This window comes from Amblyomma mixtum, chromosome 4, assembly GCF_055824585.1.
Source record: "Amblyomma mixtum isolate Tamu chromosome 4, ASM5582458v1, whole genome shotgun sequence".
Lineage (NCBI taxonomy): Eukaryota > Metazoa > Arthropoda > Arachnida > Ixodida > Ixodidae > Amblyomma > Amblyomma mixtum.
Window position 1 is genome coordinate 132,935,382 of NC_143015.1, and position 21,993 is coordinate 132,957,374.

Here is a 21,993-nt window from a genome sequence, read left to right on the forward strand (position 1 = left end):
TGCTTGGAGCGGGGAGGACATTTGGGGATGTGTGTGTGTTGGGGGGGGAGGGGGGGGCGGCACGCGCGGCTGAATGCATCTGCTCTCCTCGGAGGTCCAGCCCGCCCACCGCCGGTAAGCACGCGCTGATTGGTCCCGATGCTGCGGGCGCGCGTGTACCTGTCGGGTACGTAGCGCCATCTCGCACCGTCAAGGCGATTTATGCATGCGCATTGGCTGCACGCGGGCTCCGGCACTCTGGTACCGGTAACGGGAATAGGGTACATGATATGCTAAAGGTGTCTACAAACGGCGTTCAACGTATGTAGCACGTACATAATACAATGGTGCTACGATGCGCACTGCCTCTAGCACTCCTCACACTCCTCGTACCAGTAGCTCCCTCTCCCGAGCACCCGGGCAGTCATCGCAAGACTGGCCGGCCGGCCGGCCCGCTCTCCGACGCTGATCGCCACACTGCCCAGTACTCTGCTCCACTACAGGCTCGCGGACTTCACGTATTGCCAAGCGGGCTCGACCAGTGCTAGCGACCAACATCGGCTGCCGGATCGGTGCCTAATCAGACGACATCTACCTTTGTGTATGCCCCAGTCGTCACCTAGGACATTTTCGGTTGGAAGCGAAGTACGCTTTTTACGAGCATTCACCGTGGCGTGCCCGTTGTGTCTCCGGCCTCACATGTGAGTGGATGAATACATGTTACTTTTCATTTCTGTGCAGTACTGTGGATGGTTAAAAGAGCTAGGTTTTCGCGTTCTTGTATTCAGAGAGTGCATAAAATTCATGTTTTCAAGTGCATTGTTTCAACGCGTAGACAGTAGGGCTACTTGGCCATCGTGTAAATAGCGCACAAGACAGGATACAAGAAAAACAGGCAGGGTTTCGTGAGTCGTGAAACATGACCAATTTGAGCGCTGCTAACAGCTGAAACGAGCGGGAAAACTCCGCCTTCGATGTGCATGCGCGCGGTATTTTTGAGCACGGGATATCAAAGCGATAAAAACTGAACATGATGGTGGAGGACAGAAAATACAAGAAGGAAGAGGGAAGACTGGCAAAACGAAGTGCTTTATAGCGCTTTAAATGATAAACACAGCGTGAGAATGCATATCTAGAAACCTGCGTTGTATGTAGTAAAACTATAGCTGTACTTAAGTAGAAATCATTGCCCATCGAGATTTTTGGAAGCCTCTAGAATCTCTGTCTTGCCTTTGTTAAGACCTCCAAAGATCTTGTAGCGCCCAGGTCAGGCACCCATTCTCGCCGTTTTTTCAATTTTTACAGTGCAGGGGGAGGTGCGAGCAAAATCCACATTGTAAAGACTGCATGTTCGTGCAATCTGTCGTCGCCGTGAACAGAACAAACGCATTTTAGTTCGCTGCAGTAGAATCTCGTCGTTTGTCCCAGTGTGGCACGAAACGTCGTCGTACGCGAGGGTATGTGCTAGCCGCCATGGCGGGGCTCTCCATTCGTGGAAGGGTGGGAAGGGGCTGCTGGTGCTGCTAGGCAAGAAGCCTTCTCTCCCTCCTTGCATGGTAAAGTGCATGGCCGTTTGTAACGCCCCCTCGGCCTGTTTCCCCCTCCTTCCCGCTGTGTCTGCTCACTGCATGGCTACTAATGCCCTCTCCCCCTTTGGAGAAGCGGCTTGCGAGGGGAGGAACATGTGGGGAGCGTTCACCCCTTTCTTCAGTACCTCCCGTCCGGCCGTAGCTGGGGAAAGGATTTTTATTTGTAAATACTTTTTTTTGTTAGTGCTATTGTCAGCGGGTTTTCAGTGGACAAGGGTCTCCTCCCAGGCATGTTTACGCTTTCGTTTTTGTGATTCTGTTGCCGGTCCCCGTTTTCCTGAGCACTGTGCGCGAGCTCCAGGCTTGGTGGACGCTGACACAACAGCTGCACCCAGCTCTGAGAGACAGCGTAGACACTTGCCGCCGTTTGGAAGGGCGACTGTACCTTTCAAAACTTGCCTGTACAAAAATTCAGCAGCATGTCACATGTCACGGTGCTCATTTTTTTTTGTCTAAACTAAAATTTCCATCTTTACTGCAATACTCCGGTAGTGCGACGAAGCGAGAATTAAGACGAAAGAATTCGCGTAAAGGTTTCGTAATATTAGTACAACACTAGTACAAAAGGCGTAATATTAGTACGCCTTTTGCGGGCACGCAGCAGGCATCCGGCAAACCATCTGATCTTTCTTGGCCGTCAATTCGAGGCGCGGGATACATCTGTATTCCCGCACAGTTCAGCGTGCACGACAGCTTCGATTAGTAGTTTGTCGTGGTTTGATTAGTAGTTTACTTGAATCCCCCGTACCGATGGACATTGATGGATGAAAAATGAAAGATTGGAGCGTCCCATTTGAAACGGGTTGGTGGCACTTGCCACAATGCTCGGATTCTTCTTTTTATTTATTTAACGATTTTATAAGTGCGCCTGTAAATTCGCCATTTTCTTTAATACATTTTAAATCCAACATTTATAACCTTACGTCACCTCTCTGCTTTTGAGCCACCAATCCTCCATCCGCTTTTTGCTAACTTCCACTGCAGATTCATTCACAAGGCCGTTGTTAGAGAGTTATAGCATATCGTTACCGTGTTTACGTTACCATTTACCGTGTTACCGGACGCCGGACATTCCGGTTAGCGCTGCGCACGCTAGAATACGTTTTAGCATACCGTCTCTCCCGTAACAAGTTACCGTAAGGCGAAAACGAATGATGGTGCTTTAATTACAAACAAAATACGCATGCATTATAAGAATTGCTTTGCAGTGAGATGCTACATGCTCTTTAATCATCTTTTTCTCTGCATATAAAGACGTGCACACTACTTTTCTGCTAACGGCCGGCTCAGCGGCTTTATATATACCCTGACGAGTAGATAATTTTACAACACAGAACAGGAGTACAGAACGCACTAAGCTTGCGTAGGCTGCGCTTACTGCGTTGCAAACACTGTAGGAAATGCAGCTACAACACCTGTTTGCCGCGCGCAGCGTCGCTTCTTTGGATGTTTGGATTAGAGCACTGCACGGGTCTCAATCTGAGGCCCGAGCCCGGCCCGGGCCCGAGACTTGAAGCCCGGGCCCATCCCAGGCCCGCTAAATTATCGCTCTAGCGAGCCCGGCCCGGCCCGTGAATCCCAGAGTGAGGCCCAGCCCGGGCCCGGCCCGGCCCGTTTCACAGTAACGCTTGAGGTATACTGCTCGCTCTGAGCAAGTAGACTGCTACTAGACCGATAACAAACTGGCCGACAAAGGTTCTGAAACCCCAGTTTGGCTTGCAGGAAGTTGGTTCTTTTTAACCCAGAAATAAGTGATTTAGAGTAGTGCTCGCGAGGCCCTCTTTTGGACAGTGATCTCGTGTAGGTGCGCAAAGATAAACTCGGAAGTTCCGAGAGCCAAATAAAAAAATGCCTAGGCTTAGCTTGGTTAAGCCAAGAATGCGTTGCATATTGCGCGGTCTTTTTGCGCGTGGTATTGCTTGGCGGCACTCGATTTTCTCAGCAGCTTTTCCTCCGTGACGTATAGATGGATGGATGGATGGATAGGAGGGCCCCCTTTGAAACGGGGCGGTTGCAACCGCCACCATGCTCAGCTGTCCTGTTTTCTTTTTCTTTTTTTATTTCTTTACTTTTTATTTCTCTTTTATTTTATTTCCTTTTTTTCTTTTTTTATGTGGTTTGGTGACGTCACGTCACGTGGTTTGGTGGCTGCCCGGCCGCGCCCAAGGGCTGAACTGAGTGATTGCAATATGCTACGCATAAAAGGGCTGCATACGCTCGTAATGGACTGTTAATGGTGGTGTTAGTTCGGGGCGTGGGAGCCCCGCATGCGAGGAACTTCTCAACACGGTTGCTGGGTGGAGACTGGGGGTTTATTACCGTAGAGGGGGAGAGAGAGAGAGAGGGAGGGCGAGTGTACAAGAAAGCACTTTCGCCGCTGTGGGAATGCAGACGGTCACGGCAAGGAAATGGGGAATGCGCCAGTCGACGGGGCCGTGGGGCGGCGGGTATGCGCGGAGGAGGCAAGGGCTGCTGGAGCGGCCTTGAGTCGCAAAGGTCGACGAACACGACATGGACTACTTTTCATTCCCCCATGATTTTAATCAGTTATATTTTGCCGCCCGCGAAGTATAAACATTAAAGCTGGCTAGCAAGCAGTGGGATGGCATTTTTTGACGCGATCAGGTTGAACTCATAGCCGGACTGGTCGAGCAGAAACGAAAAGCTAAAAGGCTTGAGTATTTCACGGTGTGTGTTTTGAAGGCTATAAGCGTCCTAAACTAACATGTCCTTCCAGAATGCATTTCTAATAGTGTATCGGTATGTTTTGGGATGACGAGCGATCAATGGCCAATTAGGACCGGTTGAATTTTACTCTTGCTGGTGGAGGAGAAGATAACGCGCGAACCTTGTGATAACTTACAGGGCAAAACACTTGTCATGTCAACCAGGCTAGGGTGTCTAACCAGGCTAAAGAAGCGAGGAGGGATAGATGTGGTTATGAGATGAGATTTACAAACTCTCGCGAGCTTTTGGGGCTATTTCATTTACGAGACGTTCCGGTCAGCTGATCAAAAAGAAAACCAAACGCGCTTTAGTTTGGGAATTTTCTCGCATGACGAAAAAAAATATAGCTATAAAATAAAAGGTATGTTTTTGGGGCTTAAGGGCCCAAGGGGAGTCAGGCTGTGAGAGACACCGAAACAGGGCTCCGGATCATTTCGACAACCTGGGTTTCTTCAACGAGCAATGATACTACAAAGTACATGGTTGTCATGCTTGCCACCTTAAGAGAAATGCGGCCGCCGAGGCTAGGAGCAAATCCTGGTTCCCCGGCTCAGTAATCAAGCGCCTTGACCACTAAGCCACCGCGGTATGGAAACAAGGAAATATATTAGTTAATGAATAAAGCTTAGTTTTTTTTCTCGGTGCGTACTATAACCCATAGCTCATCCGTGTCATTGCTCCAATGCCGCAGTTGTGTACTTCACTCAGCATTAGTGAATGAATAGTCGGACAACAGCCGTTTCTATATGGACCCAAGCCCGGCTTAGGTCCGCAGCTTTAAGCCCGAGCCCGGCCCGGGCCCGCAACTTCAGGCCCGGCAATACAGATCATGTCCCGGCCCGGCCCGCGGGCAGGGCCGGACCCGTCTAGTTTGGATGCATTAGTTGGATGTTAACATAGTGGCGCCATCTGGTGACAGTAAGTCAAAGCGCTTGAACTCTGGGCAGGAGAACCTTTTTTCTCTGAATTTAGTGGCGAATGTGACAAGCATTACCAGAATGTTTTTGTTTTTCAAGGAAGAAAACCATGAAAATAGGAAAATATTAAAGCGTGCACAAAAACTACAGAGTTGTCGTTGCTACTTTGGGTACGCACGCGGATAGTTGGGCTTGACTGCTCGAAAATTGCTGAATTATCTCAACAACATGGGCTAGTTGTCACTTAAACCTCGACGTTTGAGTGAGAGCATGCGAATTAAGAGCGAATACCTTCATATAGAGGGATAAATGGCGCTGAAGAATGCGACGGCAATGCTGTATTTGGTCCGAAGCGGCCATGCAGGGCGCCGCCATATTTGTTTACGAGCTAACTCTCTGCAACGCTAAAAGAGTTTCCGGTAAGTGCTAGCGCCCCTGTAACGGGCGCGCATGCGCATATGTCGCGAGCCGAGCCCGGTAAACGGTAACGTAAACACGGTAACGATATGCTATATCTGTTATCTCTAAACCCTAGAGATTCAGGGAGAGGGCTTAACTGTGCCTAGATCGACGTCCGGAAGGATACCATCACATTCGACTATAAAGTGTTCAGTTGTTTCTACATATTTACCACAGACTGCACATGTGTAATCTTCTTAGGATCGCATGGGCCCAATGCTCTCTTGCGGTCGGAAAGAGGGCGCCAGTCTGTGTGGGTTGGTTAGGCCTAATCCTAGCACCGTGAACGCCAGTCCGCTGCTGAAACCGGTAATAATAGCGCGCCTATCTTGGTATCTTCTAATTTGAAATGTAATGTAAGCAGCAGCAGTACTCGCACATAGCAGAATGCATGTGCTTCGGCCAAACTATCGCGCGCATGTGTACATCATCACTTAGTGATACACTGCCGATGCTCCACAACACCCGATATAAATTTCTGCACTTGTAAACTTTCAATTTATTTAAAAAAGGTTCTGTTTTTCTCGGCGAATCAAGATGCGCGATGGAAGAAAATAACAGAGCGCGCTGCAGGTAGCTCGTCGTCGAAGTGAGCAGACAGGCATAGCGAAATCAGGGGCTCGTTAAACACACAGTACGAAGGAGCCAACAGTCTCTAAAATCGACGAAAGCACGGAGGAATTGTTTTTAATGCAATAGCGTTAAAGACCCCGTTGTTCGGAAAATGTGGCATCAGAGTTGTTGGCGTCGTCGTAGTAAGCGAGAAATCCCGAGCATGACTCTGGCAGGTGGTGCCCAGAGAGCAACCTAAGCCAAGGCGGGCCACCTACGTCACATGACCCTGCAGCGTCATCGCAAGCTGGCTACCGGATAATGAGCAAACTGTCCACCGCAGCAGGTGGCAGTTAATGATTGGTCGCTCGGGAAGAGCAACCTGGTCCGCACAAGGCCCACCTGTGGGAGCACCTGCCATCGCAGGGCAGTGGCGCGTCGCTTAATCGCTGCAGCACTGCTCTAGGAGGGGTATGACGACTCCCAGGAATCTATGAATGCAAAGAAGGGAGAATAACCTGCGTGCGGAATCAACACATATCGCTATCGCGTCATACTCTTAAGGCAGAGCTTAGGTGTCCCCTGTATTTCTTTAATTTTTTAAGGCGAAAGCCTTTAATGTCTCATCGTTGTAAGCAGCAGTTGTCGACAGAAATGTCACGCTTTTCAGTTGGTCGAAACGGTCGTGACGTCACAGTGCGCCAATTTCAAACGGGGCCAATTGTACTTTGGCTAGTAACCATGCAACCAATTGAAGGGATCATATAGTGATGCTCTAAGTAAGTGCGACTGAGCTTAGTTAATTGCTTAATTACCCAATTAGCCTAATTAACTTTTCTAGTCAGGCCATATAAATAAATAAAACCGAGTAGGAAATTAGTCGAGCTCGGGAATCGAACCCCGGTCTTCGGAGTGCGAGACGAGCATGCTATCCACTCCGCCATGCCAGCTTTTTTTTTTCTTTATTGCCTGTCTTTGGCTCATGACATTGCACAACAAAAATACACATAACGCTATATACATACGACACTGTCGTGGTCAGCCAGCACGAGACTGGCTTCGTCAGCTTAAAATTCCCGCAGCATACACAACGGCTCTAGTCTTGAGAGCCACTCGGGAGGCTCCGCAGCTGCTTTTTGGATTGCAAGAAACCAGTCCATGCTTTCCCGAAAATAAATTCGGGCCGGTCGTGCGTCTTTGTCACAATGGTAGCCTGCCATTCTGGAGCGCCATATACAGTGGAGGCCCAAGAGCATTATGAGATCAAAAGGTGCCCCATCCTCATTATCAGTGCTTAAATAGAGAATTCCGTGCGCGTCAAGTGGTAGCTCTTTCTTTATGGTCCTTTGTAACACGTCCCAAAAATAAACCCCTTCCCAGCAATGCAAAAAAACATGGTCTATTGTTTCAGGCTGTTTACAAATTAAGCAGTTCGATCCCCACGGTAAAAAGAAATCCTTTCCCTCTAGAAACTTTTTAACTGGTAACGTCCCGGTGTGTAACTTAAAAAAGAAAGTCTTTACTCCTGGTGGCACCTGCATTTTCTTCACCCTTTTTAAAACATCCCCTCCCGGGCCTCCACTGTACAAGGCCCTGTACATGGGCTCTGGGAAAACAATATCACAAAGATCATTGTACAACTTTTTCCTTTTGCTTTTCCACAAATAATCGGTGGAAAAACGTGCCGAAAGAAACCGAACGCTTGCTACAATCTCTTTGTAGTAACCAAAAGTTCCACCAGAGAGCTCTTCTGTGGATACCACAAACTCCGGCAGTAATCGCCGCAGCTTCACTTGGCACACGGTGCGCAAGAACGGTCTGTGACGTCACGAAAAAACAAAAAACGGTTCACCAGCTGCCTTAAAAAGAGGTGCCCTAGCCCTAGCCCCCCGTCTTTTACCCTCCGGAACAGGTTCGTTCTGCTACAACGTTCCCATTCGGACGCCCATATGAAAACTGCAAAAATCCTGTGTAGCTTCTGAACGTTCACACGCGAGCAATGCAAAACCTGCATCACATACCAGAGTTTGCTAATAAAAAAAAGATTGCAGACTGTAGCTCTGGCGAAAATTGAAAGGCTGGTGCCTTTCCATTTCCCAGCTCGGTCACGTGCGTCTTTAGTTTGCTCTTTCCAATAGTCCTCGCTATCGCGATAAGCATCGAGCGGAACGCCCAAATACTTGCCCGGGGTCGTCGCCCACGGTATGTTGCCGAAATGGTCCGGGTGGGATGGCCACCATCCATGCCAGAGGCCAAGGCACTTGGACCAGTTAACCCCGCTACCTGTGACTTCGCTGAACGCGCGTACACACCCGACAGCTTCACTTATGCTCCCCTGATCAACCGTAAATACTGCAACGTCATCTGCATAGGCCAGCAGCTTAACTTCAGCTGCTTGTAACCTAAAGCCATTAATACTATTGTTTTCTATGATTTTCATGCACAGCGTTTCGATGTAAATACAAAACAAGAGAGGGCTGAGGGGGCAGCCCTGACGCACCGAACGCTGCACGCTAATGGGGGCCCCCAAACTCTTGTTAACAATCAGTCTCGTCGTGCAGTTTCGATACGCCAGGGCTACACCCTTACGGATAACTGAACCGACGTTCACATGGTCTAAAACGGTAAACAAAATTTCATGAGAAACACAATCAAATGCCTTTTCAAGGTCAATCTGAAGCATCGCTACTCGCCCATTGATGTCGTCACAGCTTTCAAGCACACTGCGCGCTTTGTGAATGTTGGAAAAAATTGAGCACCCTTTGATTTCACATGTCTGGTGGGGTCCAACAATATCCGATATCACTGTCTGCAGTCTACGCGCCAATACCTTCATAAAAATTTTGTAGTCCACATTAGTGAGTGCTATGGGTCGATATGCTGTAACCAATTGTAATTTCTCTATATCATCCGTTTTAGGTATGAGCACTGTATGGGAGATCCCAAAAGACGGAGGCAATACGTTTATTTTATAGGCTTCATTGAAAATTGTACACAGCACTGGGGTAATTTCGTGCTTAAATTCTTTATAAAATGCCGCACTGAATCCATCTGGTCCTGGTGATTTTCCTAGGGTTAACTGATCTATCGCGTGCTCTACCTCACTGTGAGTTATTGTTAGTTCCATTTTCTTTTTGCTTTCTTCGTCAAGCCGTGGCATTGCACCAAGAAACTGATGCGTAAAGGCTACTGCGTCTACAGGAGTCGAAGAAAAAAGCCTCTGGTAGTATTCATTAAAGGCTTCTTTGATGTGGTCAGTGTCTGCAGATAAGATATCCCCCCATTCTATTTTACCGATGTGATTTCTTTCAGCGCGCGCTTTTTCTAGACCAAGAGCACGTTTCGATGGCGCTTCCCCAGCAGCTGTGTCTTCCGCCCTTGCCCTCACTAGTGCTCCGCGATAACGCCGTTCTTCCATAAGCTCTATCTTTTGTTTTGTTTTCCTGACATCTTCTATCCATTTCCCAGGCTCTTTGCATTCCTGCTTCATCAGCGTTTGAAGCAGTGCCCTTAGCTCAGCTTCGTCTTGTTTTTCCTTATAATGGATACATGTCGCCCTTTCTATTGTTTTGATTTTTAAAGATTCTTTACTTAGCTCCCACTGTTGCCAAATCTTCAGGTTCTTGCGCGGGTTTATTTTACCTATTTCATCCTTTACTGCTCTGCAGTAGATTTCGTCTTGAAGAAGCGTGTTGTTTAGCTTCCACATTTCCCACGAAAATGCCTTGCTTCGGTTCACACTTCCCAGGCAGCACTCAACTAAACAGTGGTCTGAGAAGGAGCTCCCACAACTTCATAATGGTTGCAAACAGGGGCAAGGTTGACTGATGCGTAAATGCGGTCCAGCCGTGCATGGCTTGAGCCCTGGAAATGAGTGAACTGCACTGTCCGCTCACCCTCAATAAGTTCAGCCACATCCTCAAGGTTTCCGCTCTCGATCATTCGCATCAACACTTCAGTGCTCCTGTCTCGAAACCCCCGGATGCTTGACCTATCGCGCGCATTAAGAACACAATTGAAGTCGCCTAATACAATGAGCCGCCTCTCCGTACAAAGGTGCTCTTGGAGGCTTTGGAAAAAGGCAACCCTTTCCTCAACCACATTCGGCGCGTACACAGTAACAATGCGCCACTCATTGCCGTTCAGACAAAAATCAAGCACAATACACCATGCCAGCTCGGTAGTTTGGAATGAACAGAGGCGCGTCTAGTGAATACGGTGTCTTCGCTCACTGCCATTCTCCTCCCTTCCCTTCCAGCGAGGTTTAGGTGTCCACCGAGATATGAGGGACAGATACATTTCCTTTCCTCAAAAACCAATTTACCGACGAGCGAGGGAGGCGTAGAACCAAATGGGCGATGGCGTTCTATGGACTCCCTGGCAGCGTTGCAAGACGCTGTCGCGTTCTGCTCTTAGAGGCGAAGCTTAACATCTTAACCACACATCAGTGACCACACTTTAGGTAAGAAAAGTGCACCCCCCTGAATTTTGACGGGTGTCCACCGAGATATGTGAGACAGTTACTGTGTAATTTCCTTACGGGCCATCTTTGTCTTTCTTCTTTCACTCCCAATTCCTCCCTTCCTCTAGGGTGCGGTTCAGGTGTCCACCGAGATGAGAGAGAATTACTGCGCCATTTCCTTTCCTCAAAAAGCGTTGCGTTCAAACGGCAAAGCATCGCGCGGAACGGGTGGTGGCGTTCCGTGGACTCCCTGGCAGCGCTACAACACGCTGTCGCGTTCCACTCCTAAAGGCGAAGCTTAAGCGTAATTAATCAGCAGTTAATTAGTATTCAGGCTCTAATCAGTAATTAACCATTAATTAGTGATTTGTCATCACTTAGTAATTAGTACTCAATTACATGTGACGCCACCAGTGCCACAGAAGCAGGCAAAGTGATGCGGAAAACGCTTTCGCCTCTACCCACTTTACACAGTCAAAGTGCCCCCTGATTTTTTTGTGTTGTTGATCAATTAAAATTAGTAGCATAATTATTTTATGCCTGAGGCTGTTCTACTTTGATTATATATGAAGTAGCCTTAGTCGCTTTGGGACGTTAAACCCCATAAACCAAACCAAACCATTATATATGAAGTAGAACAAAGACAACCTCAGGAATAAAATGATTTACATAGCCCATTTTACATTGAACATTAGCAGAAATTAAAAATTGGCAATGACTCAGCTGTGTTAAGCCTTGATATACAAGCGAAAAGCTGCAGTTATGCTTGGTTTGACGTCATGGCTGTCGCAGTTCGCGCACAATGCACTGGGAGCACCACGATAACGGTGGAGGCGTTCGGCCGTCCACACACTGCCTGTACAGAGGCGTAGGAGGAGACGCGCGTGTATTGAATACGGTGGTGGTGGTGGTGAAAACATTTATTACGAATGAACAGGAGGTATGTTTGGATCAGCCCGTAAGGGACCGATCCTTACAAACACTAGGTGGAGGTCCCTAGTATGGGACCCCAGTGGTGGTTGCCGCCGCCCGGGCGCGCCCGACTAAGGCTTGTTGGGCCTGTAAGTCGTGGCAGCCGAGCAGGGTCCCAGTCCTCCCGGGTTACTGTCTTAGAAGGTTGCTGGAAACATATCATTCCAGAAATAGAGGACGATAAATGGAAGAAGTGCGGAGCGAGAGGGTCCCTCGACCACATAATATGGGAGTGTAGCCAATCCCCAGGCAGGGCAAACAACATTAATAGTAGAGACGCCTGGGAGACCTTGCTCCGGTGCCCGGACCCTGAGCTCCAGCTCACCGCCGTCCGACTGGCTGAAGAGGCCGCCGGGATACAAGAGATCCTGGCCAGCATCTGACGGGACTACCCCATGCGGCTGGATCTCTCCTGATCCTCCTCCCTAAACTGAGGGTATAGGACAGGGGAGGTCTGGATGAGGTAGTCTCATTCTGTTGGACAATAAAGGTTTTTCACTCACTCACTTTAGAGACATGTACTGTGGTGTTGATTCCTTTCGGGTGTACACCAAGATATGAGAGATAGGCATTTCCTTCCCTTAAAACCAATTTTCATTTCATTTCATTTTCCTTAAGGCCCTTACGGCGCCGGAGATATGAGAAAGACAGGCGTCGTTTCGTTTCCTTAAAACCAATTTTCTTTTCATTTTCCTTCCCTTACGCGCCTCGGGTGTCCACCGAGATATGTTTTTCCTGGCGCACTGTTTCTTTTATGTATTTTTTATTTCTGATATTTTATTTATTTCATTACTTTTTGTATTCTCGTTTGTGTGCTTATTTTTATTCTTTTTTTTTTTACTACGGAGTGTGCGGCCACCTGCGTTGCGCGTGACGTCGCTCGGTTGCGCGCATGCGCAGAAGTGGCAAATCTGGCCTCTGGTTCACGCCAAGCGCGGTGTTGACGATCCTTGTGAACCGCTTCAAAAAAATTCCGTGTGCTTTTCATGTTTACTGGGGAGACGCGCCTCAGCAGTCGGGAAGAGCGGACGTGTCTCACGTCAGGTCCACCGAATTTAATGTTCCTTTCCCGAAGCATTTGCCGAAGCGCTACAGCACCATCTGGCTACACTTCCAGAAAAACGAGGTGGCCGCCCACCCTTGTTCAGGTGGGACCATTTCCTCAAATCCTTCGAGAATTTGAAGACTAAGCGGATCGCGCGAGTTGCTAAGCCTAACAGTTAGGCCACGACTCAGCTGCCCGCCGCGGCTCTGCGGGCAAACTCTGCCGCATACCATGACGACTCTGACGGGATACGACTCGGAGGGGATGCAGATCGTCACCATGCCACAGGCGAAAACCCCAGTTTTCCACAAGGTTACGGAGGCAATTATCTAACGCAAGATAGAAGAGTGGGAACGCGCATCAGCCCGTCACAACCACTCGGCACGGCAGAAAGGTCGAACGCCAGATGGACGCGTCACTGCGGCAGGGGATACGCCGCTGCAGCAGACGCCCCGCATGCAAGTCAAGCGTTGGAAGCCTCCTCCGCAGCCGCGTCTGGACAAGCAAGATGCAGTGATCATAATCAAACCTAAAGGAAAGCTGGATCTCAGCAAATTCAGGCGAAGCAACGCGGTCGGAAACGCCTTGCACATTGCAGCTGGCGTCGACAAGGGCTCAGCCAAGCTCAGCGTTTGGCCCATATGGGAATAGAACATCGTCGTCGGGGTGCGAGACGCCCAAATAATCAGAAAGATCCTGGCAATTCAAGAAATTCAGCTTGGGGACAGGGCACACGCAGTGTACTCCTACCTCCGCCCCTCCGACGACACTTGCAAAGGAGTAATGCAAGTGGACCCGAGGATTTCCAACGAAGACATCACGAAAGCGCTTCGCTTTCCGGACGCACCAGTGGTGAGAGTGAGGAAATTAGGTTCCTCCAACGCGGCGGCCATCACGTTTGGAGGAAGAAAGGTTCCGTTCCACATCTTCCACTACGGTGAAGCGGTTCCTGTACGCCTATACAAGAAAACAACGCCAGCCTGCGCACTGTGCGGGAAACTTGGAAACCGGGCGGATGTTTGCCCCCTTGCCCTTCGAAGTCAAGATGTCCGCAGTGCGGTCAGCAAGATGTTCCAGAATCCCACGACTGCCAACCCAAGTGCACGGTCTGCGAAGGTCCACATCCCATGGGGTCGAATCAATGCAAGTACAAGTACCGAACATCACAAACAACCAAGCCCAAGACAGGACAAGTCAACCACCGGTCAAGATCCAGGCTTCGGAACCGGTCCGGCAGCAGAGGTCCATCGAGCAGCGGGGACCGACTGACCCACCAGGACCAGTCCAGCAACAACTCAGCACCACCCGGCTCACACTCTTCAAGCAATGGACCTGGGACTACCGATAATGTGTCGCACAACAACGGCAGTCGTCCAGCCGAGAAGACAACAGGACCCCATAACAAGGAGCAGCGCAACGGCAGCAAGGTGAGCTGGGCAGATGTAGCTGCCTCCTCCCCCGAAGTGTTGGCTTACAAACGACTTAAAGCAGAGACTGAACAGCTAAAATTAGAAAATAGCACATTGAAACAGCAGCTAGGCATCGCAGTCAATCCAAACAACACATTACCTCCATCGACGCAACAGGCATGTCCGATGGAAGAAAATAGGGCAGAGCTACACCCTCCGTCTCCACACCAGTTAGATGCTAGCACCCCCGAGAGGCAAGCAACTACACCAGACACACCCCATCAGGCACCAACTCTGCAGGCACCACCACCGCAGGCACTAAAGCAGCAATATACAGAGCACCCCCAAACCCAGGAACGCATCACTCGCTTGGAAAAAGCAATTCAAGACCTTATTGAAAATAAATTACAAATTATGATCGAGACGACAATCAAAAGCATGTTCGAATCACTTATTAAACTCATGATGGAAAACCTCGAACCAGTTCTAATAAGGAGGCAAGCGCAGGAGATTAGAATTGACCGCAAACTTCAGGAATTATCAGATGTTTCTCACAACAAGGGCACAAAGCTACAAGGTAAAATGGGAACTTGTCGCCTGCTAAGCACTGAGCTAGATCTACAACCTGCGGGTGGTGGTGGTGGTGAAAAACTTTAATATGCAAAGAGAGTTTGAAGGTCAAAAAACCCTGCTACATGGTCGGTATCCTTAGTCCGGGACACCGCACGACGAGGCCCCGTCTCGCGCCCGCTTGACCAGAGCCCTTTGGGACTCCAGTGTGGAGCAATTGAGGAGGGCAGTCTCCCATGCCTCTCGGGTGGGGGAAGGGGGAAAGTGAGGATTCTGAGTACATGCCCACACCATGTGAAAGATATCGCAGATCTCTCCACAGTGTGGGCAGCGCCCATCTGTGTTCGGATCGAAGTGTTTTGCTATGGTAGGACAGAGAAGAGTTCCTGTCTGCAGGCGCCGCAGAGTTCGCTCCTGAGGGAGCACCACATGACGAGACCCACGTTTCTAGTGTTCAACATGGCTCCACAACGCAGACATAAACTTTCCTACAGTGGAACTGCAGGGGACTAAAACGGAAGAGGGAAGCATTACAACAATACATAGACTCTCATGCCCATACGCCGCAAGTAATAGCCCTGCAAGAAGTGAATATGGAGGCTAACATCCGAGGATACTCAACACATCAAACAAATCCCTCGACATGCATCTTGGTCCACAAATCATGCACGGCAACCGCTGCAGACCTTAATCTAGACACCGACATCGAATATACCTTCATAAAGCTACTACCACAGCACAGAAACAGCATGGGCACCTACATACTCAATATATATAGTCGCCCCAAACAGCACCGCGTTGCCTTTGACGCGATCTTTCTTAAAGCACTAAGAGAAGCCCAAAAAGCTCCCTTAGCTATAGTTGGCGACTTTAATGCTTCTAGCCCCCTGTGAGGCTACCCGAGGAAAGACGCGAAAGGCAGAAAACTAGCATCTACCATCTCTGACATGGCCTTGACCCTACTCATGGACCCGCAGCACCCGACGCGAGTCGGCACCAGCGTGACGCGGGATACTTCCCCCGACCTCACGCTTGCCCGCAATGGCCGTAACTATGAGTGGCTCAATACGGGAGAAACGCTAGGCAGTGACCACTACGTGCTGCAGACTATCTTCGAAAGTAACAAGCACAGCAAACCACGAGGGCAAGCCAGAATTACAGACTGGGAGACATTCAGGAAGGACACCAAACTAACAACATCAGAACAAATAACCAGTTACGAAGATTGGGCGGCCTCCATTCTCGACCTCAAAGAAAAGTTCACAAAATCCCTCGCCACCACGGAAGACCACCCAGCTGTTGACAACCACCTCCTACATCTTTGGGAAGCCAGACGGGGTCTTATAAAACGGTGGAAAAAACAAAGGCACAATCAGAAACTCAGAATTCGGATCGCCAAGCTTACTACTCAAGCGGAACAATACGCATGGGACCTCGCTCGCACCAATTGGCTAACAAAGTGCGAATCCCTCAAAGGCCGCCTAGACACCAAGGCCACGTGGAACCTTCTGCGATGCCTAATTGACCCTCCGAAAGCAAAGAGTGTGAACAACACAGAAATTTGCATCAAGCCCTACACAGCTTCCAAGGCACAGATCAGGAACTCGTGGATGAACTCACGCGTCGCTATATCTGTACCGCGAGAGACCCACAACCCTACAATAAGGAGTACCGAGGGCAACCGAACGAACACCTAGATAGAGACTTCACTTTGGAGGAAATCATTGCAGCACTAGCAGATATGCGCCGAGGCACAGCCCCGGGACAAGACAAAATTATGGTCGGACTTCTGGCCAACCTCGGCACAGAGGCTCTGCAGCAACTCACGGATTACATAAACGAATGCTGGCGCACTGGCGCCATTCCACAAGCATGGAAAACAGCCAATGTACACTTTATCCCGAAGCCCGGCAAGAAAATCAGCATCGAAAACCTGCGCCCCATATCCCTCACGTCGTGCGCAGGCAAACTCATGGAAAAGGCAGTCCACACCCGTCTCTCTAACTATCTTGAGGACAACGAGCTACTGCCACGCACGATGTTTGGATTCAGGGCACACTTGTCAACCCATGATGTGCTTCTGCAACTCAAACGCGAAGTCTTCGATCCCGCACGCAGAAACAGTAACCGAGCGCTGCTAACCCTAGACCTCAAGGGAGCGTTTGACAATGTTAAGCACTCCACGATCCTCAACAACCTCCACAGCACGAACTGTGGCCAGCGAGTTTACTTATACATCTGCGATTTCCTTACGGACAGAACTGTCAACATTAGCAGCGGCACAAAACAAACAACGCAAGTGAAGATGGGCATGAGAGGCGCTCCGCAAGGGGCAGTACTACCCCACTTCTCTTCAACATTGCGCTCCTAAATCTCCCACCCCTTCGCAATCAGGTACAGTGCATACGCCACGCCCTGTACGCTGATGATATAACCATCTAGACAACCACGGGAAGCATGGGAATGATTGAAGAACAACTACAAACAGCGGCAACAACAGTTCAAAATTATGCATGGGCTTGTGGACTAACCTGCTCTCCCGAAAAATCTGAACTCGTAGTCTTCCGTCAACGCAATAATCAGGACAACATCAACATCTGCGTTGACAACTCGCCCATCAAGGAAATTCAGACCCTCAAGATACTAGGTCTGTACATAAATAACAACGGCAACAACCTCCAGAAACTACGGCTCGTGAGCGACCAAGTCGTCAGGATGATCGCCAGGATAACAACGTGGAAATCAGGGATGCGAGAAAACACTGCGACTGGTGCAGGCTTTCGTCGTAAGCCGCGTCGTCTACGCAGCACCCTACCTCCGCCTCAAGAAGCGTGACATCAGGAACCTCGACATCATAATCAGAACAGTCTACAAGAAGGCCCTGGGACTCCCTCTCGCGACATCGACGGACCGGCTCTTGCGACTCTCCACAACTCGGACTGGCCGACAAGTCCTGAGTGATTTAAACGTCAATTGCCCCCGACAGCTAGACACCAAAACTGACATCCCAGCCTCATGGACAGGACAATTCAAGGCAGCGCCACTACCCAGGAATGTGCACCCCGATTTTCATAATTCAAGACGACAAGCACGAGCCGAAGCTATGAAGAGGCACTACGGCGGCCGCGAGGGCGTGTTCTATGTCGATGCTGCGGGTCCCGAGCAGGGAATGACGGCCGTCGCGGTGGTGCACCAAGATACAACAGTCGACGGACTAGTACTGGCTAGCCAGGACATACTGGCTGCGGAAGAAGTGGTGATTGCTCTAGCTGCAACATACACTAGCTCAGAATACATTCTCACAGATTCACAGACAGCGTATTGCAATTACCTCAGGGGCAGGGTCGCACCGCTAGCAGCTAAAATCCTGCAAGATAGCTACACCCATGGCTACCAACCCACACACAAACACTTAATATGGGTACCAGGTCACCAGGGCATCCATGCCTCAGCCCGAGCATTTCTCCCCCAGGCACCCAGTGTAGATGCCGTGGACCCTCCTACCCTACTACTCACTTACAATGACATACTTCAGCACTTAAGATTATCCCGTCGGGTCTATCCTCCGCCGGCTAAGACACTAGATAAAGGCGAGGAAGAACACCTCCGAAAGCTACAGCCCAACACTTACAACAACCCACGAAGACTACATGCCATAGACCCGGAGTCATTTGACTCACAATGCAAATTCTGCGGGGAGAAGGCGGACCTGTACCATATGGTATGGACCTGCCAATGAAATCAGGCGATCACTGTTAATAACCAGCCAACGCAGGAGGGGTGGGAGGCAGCTCTGACCATCTCGGACGAAAAGAGAAAAGAAACTCATCGAAAGAGCCCGGAAAGCAGCCTACACCAATGGGGTTCCGGACTGAGAGCTCCAACCGTCGCTACAACTTCCTAAACTATTTCATTAAAATATTTTCACCACCACCACCTTTCATGTTTACGGAGACATTTGGCTTCCTTCGCGCCGCAATGTTACCGTTCCCAGTCTGATGTCTGCCTCAGGGAATTTGCCAGCGATATAAGACATTTAGAACAGGGTGTCCCTATCGGTTAATGGGATAGGATATTAGGAGTGCTCCATTACGCATGCGCAGGACAATTACCCAATGAGCGTCAGTGTCCTGCGCCTGCGCCCCAGCAAACCACAAATCTCCCACAGATGTCCAGATTAAGTCTGAACATCTACGTACTGAGGCAAAATCTCTCAGACGTCTTATTTACCAACCTTTTTTCGTGGAAAAGCTGGAGACGTGCCCACGACATTATAGCTGACTTGACCTAGACTCCTCGTAGATATTACTTGTCACGTCCTGGGAATGTAAGTGAGATATAATTTAAGAATTCCATAATTTTTAATCGTTCGATATTTCGTGTTGCCTTACTGCATTTAAAGTTCGAAATTGCTGTTGACTACAAATTGAAGGCATGAACAGCGCTGCCTGTGTTTTTGTGTTTTCGTGCTAACATCACGGCAACATTATCCAACCTAAAAAGAAGAAAAAGTATGAGAAGTAGTAAAGACAAATCTGAATTCACACCAGGTTTCTGACTCAACTGTACGCAGGTGGTTCGTCTATCCCCTAAAAGTAGCCAAAGAAAGCAGCCGGAATTTAAGAAGTTAATAATTTAGTTGTAATAAATGCCGTTTTTTTTATTTGTCCAGCTCCGAGCCACCGGGAAGCTGTTTTCACCGCCATGGAAAGCACGCCGCCAACAGCAATGGAAGTGGACGCAGTGTGCGGTCTCGAAGGAAGCACCACGACTCTGCCGCCTCATCTGCGCCTTTCTTGCACCCGGAGCCCAGAGAGACCCGTCTGCCAGTTGCTGGGGCACCTGGGATCCTGCAACGAACTCCTTCGCCTCTTGTACCTCCAGCTGCGAGAGGACGAAGTCGATGAACTGGGCGACCTGCAGCTCGTGGCGAATGATTTACCCGAATACGCGTTGGAATTGGAATCGGAACACTTGAGACCCACTGCCGTTGACCTCCTGGAGTGGCTGCTGCTGCGGCATCGATGTCTGGTCTCTGTCCAGCTTAACGATGACGTCCTTATGAGCACCCGCCTCAGACGAGCCCTGGTACGGAGTCCCGGGGTGCGAAAACTGAATGTAAAAAAATGCCTGCATATTTTTATAGGGCAATACTCCATTCTCGAACTCATCGCATCGATGGAACCCATCGAAGAGGTGGTATTTTCCCGAGCAACGACCACATCAAATTTTCGTGTGGAAGACAAAGGGTTTCGCCTCGTTCACGCTGGTACCAGGCTCACAACACTTGACGTAGCATTGGTTGGAATGAAGGAGGGCGTAGCTACGCAGTTGGTGGCACAGCTCAAAAATAATCAAACCGTTACCACACTCTCCGTTTCACGGGACATCTTCAGGCTTGGTAGTTTCGTCGAATACTTGACCAAAGAGAATCCGACGCTCAAAACACTTGTTCTCTTCTCATCTGATCCGTCCGAAAGGGAAATTTTGCAGAGCCTAGTCGATGCCATTTGCACAGTAACAACCCTCGAGGAACTGACCGGAGTGATGAACTTCGGTGGCGAAGAACAGGTCCCCATTTTCGGTAAAGTGCTCTCCCGAAGCAAGAACCTAAAGCGGATGTGCTTGACATGGCCTATGGCGCTGTTCCGAGACGAATACTCACTCCATTCCATCGTGTGGACTGACAACCATCCAGTAAGCACTAAAGCGTGGCTGCCTTCCTTGAAAAAATACTCTGTCCTGGACATGCTGGTCAGGCGCTTTTTTCCCTGCGAGGCCTCCTGCGACGCTTTCTTCGGAGCCATGACGCAGAACAGGACTGCAATGAATGCCGCCGTTGTGGATTTATCTTCACGAAGAGGCTTTAAGGAGCTGTGCGGAACATTTCCTTCCCTCGGATCGCTTCACGTGTGTTGCGCCCCCCACACCATGCTAGTCCAGAGCCACCTTTTGGATTCCACCAGTGTGTCGATACCCGCGGACTGCTCGGACGTAACTTCGCTATCAGCTGCTCCCCGTGGCGTAGACCTTCCCAGTGTGCTTAGCGACCTCGACTGGAGCGATTACATCACCTCAGTCTCCTTCCGCATTGCTTGCAAATTGTTTGACCCAGGTAGTTATGACTCCCTGATCGCATTTATACAAGGGGCTGTTAATCTTAAAGCAGTCTGCTTTATATTTTACTCGAGTTTTCCCCCTGAAGTGCTTGAACGTGTTCGAGCTGACCAAAGTGCCATGATCAAAGCGATTGCGTCGAACACCAGCATCCACACTCTCAGGTTGATGGGCCTGGACTTGGACGAAACCGAGTGCAAGATGCTCGTCGAAGCCATCGTGCGCGGCCCGTATTTTAATCATATCTGCGTGGATTTTAGAAGCGCCAATGTGTTTTTCCTACAACATTTGGCACCAGTGGCGGCAAGTAGCTGCAACATGCTTGGCGTGCAAGTGCACCACCTTCGTGGAGCCGAGCAAGAACTTGTCGCTATTAAGGAGGTCACGAGACGCAACTCTAGCCTCTTCATTCGGGCAGTTCGCTTCGTGATGGGCGATCAGACAAGCTATTGCGTGCGGGCGCTGGAGTTTGTGTCGCAGCATCCGATCCTCGTTGAAATGATTCAAGAGAGGTCGGCGGATAGCCGCGATGAAGCGAAGATGATGATAACACGAGCCCTGTCTACAATCGCTAGCATGAGCCAGTTCATGAGGGCGGCCAGCGTGGTGAAGAACAGGGTCGAGTGCTATGCTCGGCAAGACCGCCAGACGCAGCTGGACGACCTGAATGACGACTGCTGGTTGCACGTGAGGAAGTACCTGAAGGTGGCGGACATCTTGGAACCGCCCCCCATGAATGTCTAGGTGGTCACCCAGATTAACGCCGAAGTGTGCAGTTCCTCGTTTTACTTTCTTTACCTTTAGTTCGTTCAAAGGTGATGTACGGATTTCTTGGTTTATCGAGCAATGACAGCTGACCGGCCAAAAATAAAGTTCTTTTTGCCCGCAACCACTGTACCTGCTGTCCCTCTTGGAGATGCCGCTGGAAGACTTTCTGAACATTGTGAGTAAAACGTTGCGGGACTCTTATGCTGCGCTTATGAATTGACGCGACAGCGTACGCAGTCTGGTGTGTCATCCGATGATGATGCGCCTATTTGGAATTTTTTTTTTACAAGACTCTTTTCTTAAGACGATGATATACACCGATGCTTAGCATCAGCAAACACTGACTTTCCATTCTGAGCAGTTTGGTACATATGAACGCATTTTTCATTTTTTCAATTGTTCCCAATAATAAATTGATAAATTGGGC

At 49.5% G+C, this 21,993-nt stretch overlaps 1 protein-coding gene across 1 annotated transcript; it reads left to right on the forward strand.

Moving 5' to 3' along the window:
• The first annotated feature begins 430 nt into the window (after positions 1-430).
• Positions 431-21,675, forward strand: LOC149348274 (uncharacterized). Its single transcript, XM_089588046.1, has 2 exons — positions 431-680; positions 19,354-21,675. The coding sequence occupies exon 2, from the start codon at positions 19,386-19,388 to the stop codon at positions 21,540-21,542; it is 2,157 nt and encodes a 718-aa protein (XP_089444172.1). The 5' UTR covers positions 431-680; positions 19,354-19,385; the 3' UTR covers positions 21,543-21,675.
• The last annotated feature ends 318 nt before the right edge of the window (positions 21,676-21,993 follow it).

Excerpts from the sequence above, each read along its gene's own strand:
- LOC149348274 (XM_089588046.1), top strand. The coding sequence starts at position 19,386 with ATGGAAAGCACGCCGCCAACAGCAATGGAAGTGGACGCAGTGTGCGGT.